A 6367-nucleotide genomic window follows, 5' to 3' on the forward strand; every position below is an offset into this window, starting at 1 on the left:
CAGACATCATAGGATCCGTAACTACATAAATTTACTTTACCTAGTACCAAAATCTCTGGGGTTTTTCTTTATTCATGCAAAAACAAACTAGTAATGTCACAGATTTAACATTCAGCCTCACACCTTTCCGCATGTCGGGGGCATCATAGCCTTGGAGTCATTGCTGGAGGACAGTCGACCTGGCTTTGCATTTTTTAATAATAACTTACTGACATGCATAAAGAATAATGCAGCTTGTTGACAGTCATGGACAACCTAAATTTATTTGTGTGTGTTTATGTGTGTATATAAGCCTGTCACTGGATGTAGTTGTAAGAGACAGTGGGATGCCACAACAGCACCACACCGGCCCCACTGGCAGGCAGGCAAGAATCCCAGCAGCCAGGTCACCCTGCAACTCTCCCAGAGTGCAAAGGACTCGAGACCACATGCGCCGGGGACAGCCATGCCTGCCCCAAGGGAGACTGACAACAGCATTCAGCCCCGTCCCTTGCCCCCCTAGGCAAGAGGACGCCAGGTCCCTCCACCCCAGGGCTTGTAGCAAGAGCCCTTCGAGCACCCCCAGCACCTCAGAGCGAGCGACCACCCCGCTAAGGTCGAGGGGAGCCTTCCACTTTGAGTATAGTTTTCATGGTGATACATAGGGCAGTGAGAAGCATGTGTGATGCATCTGCCAGAACTTTTGGACAGGTGCACAATAGCATACATGTGACTATCAGAGATGTTACCTGAGCAGTTCAGGCAGATGTTTGACTGCAAGACCCATTCTGAACATCCTGTGTCCTGTATAGTCAAACAACTGGGTTTGTGTCCCACCCACTGAAACCAAGCTTTTGTCTTGTTAATCCGGAGGGCGATCTCATACTACTTCAGTGAAACCTACCACTGAAGCGTCAGCGTAAGCGTCGGCCCCTTGTGTGAAGACCTACTTGGGTAAAGACCAGTGAGTCTACCTGTGCGAGTCCACTGATCAAGGCCGCCTACAAGAGTAGCTTTGTCCTTTCCCGAGGCACACCTACTCACCTAAAGCTGCCAGCTACAACTACACTTAGGCCATGTGCTACTATACTATTCCTATTGTCTCCGATCCACGCAAAGAGGTATCATGCCATCAGGCACAGAAATCAGGTACTCCTCAAGCCTTTAAAACAGGCACCACCCACATCTGTTTACTTGTCTGTTGGGTCATGGAACTGCCAGTCTGCAATCAACAAAGCTGACTATATCACTGCTTATGCTAACACATTATCTCTGGTGCTCACTGGGACCTGGATCAAACCAGAAAACTCAGCTACCGCGCTGCGCTGTCCACCAATTACTCTTTCACCCACACAATGTCCAACAAATGGAAATTCACACAGCTGCTACCCCCGAATCAATATGCCTCCTTTGAATACCATGCTGTCTTTGTGTCCGCTCTGGTAAAGATCTGTGATTTTGTCATATACCGTCCACCAGGACAAATGGGTAACTTTGTGGAAGAGCTAGACACACTGCTGTTTTGAATACCAGAGCATGACTGTCCCCTACTTGTCCTCGGTGACATGAACATTCACTTAGACAATTCAAACTCAGCAGACTTCCTGTATCTGATTCAGTCCTTTGATTTAACACGGGCCCCCTGACCCACAAAGCTGGCAAGGTGCTTGACCTCGTTCTTGTCTGAAACTGTGCCACAGAGTGCCTAACAGTCACACCTCTACATGTGTCAGACCACTATTTCATTCAGTTCATCCACTGACTCGAGGAAATTATTTTCCACTTTTAAAGCGCTACTAAATCCACCTCCACCACCCACAAACTTGTCTGCTGATACCCTTGCTGCCTTCTTCACAGGCAAAGTGGAGCCTATAACTAGCCAATTCTCTGAAACATTCAAACTCAACCATTGTAGCAGTCCTACTACATCTTTTCCTCTGCCCTCCCAGGTCAGTAGTTGTTCACTCTCCTCATTTACTCCTCTCACAGAGAGCGAAGTATCAGAACTCTTGACCCGTAGCCGTCCAACTACATTACTGATTCCTACGAATCTCCTCCAAGCCATATCTCGTACCGTGGTCCCGACAATCACTCATTGATTGCACTTTTTGTTAACTCTTCCTTCCTTTCTAGGTATTTACCCCATTGCTGTGATATTTACTATGAGCTCTTACTAGTATTTATTGCTGCTCTTACTAGTATGTATTGTCAGTTGTAGATCTGTATTTGATGCTCTGTTGACGCTTGTATGTTGTTCCTCAAATGTAAGTCGCTTTGGATAAAAGCATCTGCCAAATGAGTAAATGTAATTTATAGTGTGTCCCATGGAGAGTTTTATACTGTATGTATGAGTTGTAGATTTGGATTTTATTTCAGTCTAAAAGTGTTTAAACATGTACTGTTCCCGTTACGTGTTATATACAGCTTGTATGTTAATGTAGGTAAACAGTCAGCCAACTCAATTTTCACAAGCCAGGAAGTGAGCGCCTTGCTCCTTTATTGACTTTGTTCTTCATGTTCGACAGGTGAAAACTCATGAGTGAAACTGAAATAAACAAAGGGCAGAAAATACTTATAATGTCTCTTTGATAACAAACAATAAAATTGCTGTATGACTACAAAACAGCTGGCCATCAACCAAATTACATGCAAATTATGTGTTAACATTAGTATCTAGCCTAACTTTATCACAAATTAGCATCTCTGTCACACTAGAATAAATTCCTGTTAATTCTGTGCATATACAACTAACATTGCACATAGAAAGTAAACTTAGGTCAATTATACATGTCAAATAATGTATTAAACAACCAAAAAACTTACTTTCGGGGGACAAAGAAGACACAGGAGAAACCTTATCCATGTGCACATCTATGCCTGCAACTCTCAACTGAGGTTTAATGCCGTGCCATATAACTATACAGCACACTGGGACATTTATTACTGTCGCACATCGCGTTTTACGCTGTGAACACAACGTGATTATAATGGCACTGTTTGCAAAGTGGAGGAAGAGAGAGAAAATAGCGAGGGACAAAGAAGAAAGTGTCCAAAGTATGGGATTATTTCAAGCTAAAGAAAACAACAACTCTGTAATGTTACCGTCCGTTCACTTTAAAACGAAATTTATGTTGCCTTGGTAACAGCCCGACGGCATCTGATCAGAAAGCATCCGGTGTTCTGCCAGCGGACCACAGACAAGGTAACAGTAACTTCAGCATTTAGCAGAAATCATGATTCATTGTTGAGTTGAAACCAAAATAAGCTCCAGCTCTCTCTGTAGCTCAGACAACCCCTGCTACCTGCTGTGCTAATCCATCCTTTCACCCATATTCTTTGTCTTTATAATTGCCATCTTTATAATAACAAACAGTTGTTTCGTGTGCAGGATCGCTCATTTCCCATTTCACGTTTTCTCGGGTGACACAGCTGCTGTCAGCTCGTGTAGTGTGTGACCCCTGTCACCAATCAGTCACTGTCGGGTGACGCTGAAAGTCGTGTAGTCTGCACAAGCCATTAGTATAACTTGTAGCACTCGGTGATGTTTGTGTTTGTAAAGCAGCTGTCTGGTTGTTGGTCTGATGTTTGCTGTATGACACGCTATGAATTTGTGAAAGGACCAATAAATATCTATCACCTATAAACATGCATGATGATATATTGTAAGATATTATATTGTGAGCTAAGTGTGAGTTTAGGACGAAAGTGGTTCCCGTTGCGAGACATTATTCACCATTAAACAGGAGGCTGTTTGTTGAAGGGAGGGAAAGGATGCTTGAAATCTCACGGAACTTGGCACAAGCATCAGAAGAGGTGTGTTCTGCTATTTGATATATTTCTGGGGCATGGGTGCAATAAATGCCTCAATAGCGCCCCCTCCAACATTTCAAGGAAGCTCCCGCCGACAAGAAGTCTGAGAATTCAAATAAAAAATCAGAATATGGACCTTATGTCAGCTGACATCATAATGTCAGTAGAGACTATAAGTATTACATTTTCCATGAAAAGCTTTTTTGTTCAGTTTGTTTAGTTTAAATTTATAGCGGATAATTAGCCACTGTAATGAAGAATCAAACACAATTATCTGGGTTGAGCTGGGGTGTGTAGGATTCAGGGTTTCTTTAGTTCTAACTTGTTTTGTTAGAACAAGGATGTTGAGCAGGCTTCTTTCAGATAGTTCTTGCTTTCAGAGTTGGCTCCATGTCAGCCTTCAGCAAGTTCCGGGTGGTGGAAGGTAGGCCAGCCAATCATTTTATTGGCTGGGCTTATTAGCCGTTTTGCAAGTTCCGTAACAAGACCCCAAGAGACACTTAATTGTTTTCTAAAGAATTAAAGTTATCACATATGTAATGTTTCCATGCTTTAGACATGCTGAAAGATACTCAACATCTTTTATGAACCCTGAGGTTGGGTTAGTGAGGGTTGTCCTGGCGGGGCCTGGAAGAATGTGAAGACAGGATGTTTTGGAGAGTGTTCATCTCGGAGTCCTCTCAGAACTTCTTTTATGGGGCAGAAATGTTAATAATTTTATCAGTAAAAGCTACAAAATGTTCATCATAACGTGTTGAACTCCAAGTTGTCAAAAAACTATTAGAAACACTTCAGTGAGCCTGTTGCACTAGTTGACATGTTCCTTCATTTCCATGAATGCTGAAAATAGTCCCTGAAAATAGCAAATTCTTTAACTATATAATTACTCAAAAATATTTACATTTTCAGCAGAGACTAATGGGCTTGTAACTGAGAGCCAGACTAACACATTATGGACTATAGTCTTAATTTAAAAAAACAAGAGAAATATAGAATAATTGTTGATACATTAAATTAAGTTTTGCTGCCCTCCATAGCAGGTGCCTAGGCCTATGTATATTGTAATGCAAAAGCAATTCAAAACTTTTCTAAGAGGCAGTTGGTGTGACAGATGATATATCCAATAACACATTTAAGAAACAACTAATGGAATTATTGTCCTTCTCTGCTCTTCCACACAGGAGGCCAAGGCCAGTTTCCTGAAGTGGCTGCAGACACGTGCAGATCAAAATGGCCTCCTGACATTGTCTAAGACATCCCTCAGGATAGTGTCCTGTTCTGAGCTCCAGGATGGTCCTTTACTGCCTCAGGGCTCTCAGGCCCTGGTCACCAACTCCTCAGAGTCCCAGAGTTGGGCACAGTTCAGTATGGAGACCTACAGCAAGAACCTGAAGACCAGCCTATTGGGGCGCACCCTGCTGTACGCTGAGGTTGTCACATCTACCATGGACCTGTTAGAAGGGTAACACATGTTCCTCTGATCCTCTTTAGTATGGAGTTAATTATGTTTCAATATTATATGTGTGAACAGATCCGTGTGTAAATTAGGGCTAGACCTGAATATTGGAATATTAGAATATTCGATCCTTGGGTACACATTCGATTTTGAGATTCAAATGTGTAGTTTATTCTCGCACGCCTGACATCCGCTCACAGCAGTGAACGTAACGCTTAAGGAAATGCAAAATGAAGTCCTCAGCTGTGTGGGAGCACTTTAAACTGAATGATGACATTGGCAGTGTGGCAGTTATGGGGTGTATTTATTTTACAGTTGATTCATTTAATTACAGATCAAAAAAGTCAAATACATTTTAAAATGAATCAATAGCCTAAACTGTAGGCTAGAATAAACTAACAACAACATAATGAACACATAAAACTCATTATATTAGGCTGATTGAAGAAGAACATGTAGTAGGCTATAATAAAAGTCAAAAGTGCATTTTGCATAATAACGTGTTGTTTTAGTCCTGCTACTGGAACCAGCAACCCAGTTAGGCACACACCTAATCTTCTGCTTTTCCCCAGCTCAATCTCCCGTCCGTACGACCCTGCAATAAATAATCCTCTTTTATCGGTCTCCTCATTCTCTTAATCCTGCAGTAGGGTCTACTTTCCCAGACATAACACATTTAAAAACAAAGTGTTGGTAATAATAACTTGATGTTTTAGTTAACCTACGCTGTGAGGATTAAAAAAATGGAGTGCTCTCTCTCTTTTTCTCTCTCTCTACCACACACATGCACACACAGAAAGATAATAGATGTTTAAACAATTGGCAAATGACACTACCGCTGTACCCCCACACACACACACTCACACACCCCGCGGCAGTGACAGCGAAGCTTCGATTAATCACTTTTTCACTTTTTATTACTATTGAAGCTTCGAAGCTCTAAAAATTACATTTGGGCTGGCCCTAGTGTAAATGTGTAATCTGTAAAAATAAAAAAAATTCCACAAAGACAAAATGAAGATTTATAAATTTTGCAAATACACTAACAATTTCCACAAATAAATTAACCACATTTGTGAATATCTTCCCAACATTTGACACTTTCGAACAGGCACAAATTGT

General features: G+C 41.8%; 1 protein-coding gene across 1 annotated transcript in view; it reads left to right on the forward strand.

The window, feature by feature from the left end:
• LOC123963799 (biotin--protein ligase-like) overlaps positions 1–6367 on the forward strand; it is a 65362-nt gene that overhangs the window by 694 nt on the left and 58301 nt on the right. The window contains exons 2-3 of the mRNA XM_046040845.1: positions 310–385; positions 4971–5219. Of these exons, the coding sequence (XP_045896801.1) occupies positions 310–385; positions 4971–5219 (325 nt within the window). The remainder of the gene's footprint in view (positions 1–309; positions 386–4970; positions 5220–6367) is intronic.

The sequence above is a fragment of the Micropterus dolomieu genome, linkage group LG23 (genome assembly GCF_021292245.1).
Source record: "Micropterus dolomieu isolate WLL.071019.BEF.003 ecotype Adirondacks linkage group LG23, ASM2129224v1, whole genome shotgun sequence".
Taxonomy (NCBI): Eukaryota; Metazoa; Chordata; class Actinopteri; order Centrarchiformes; family Centrarchidae; genus Micropterus; species Micropterus dolomieu.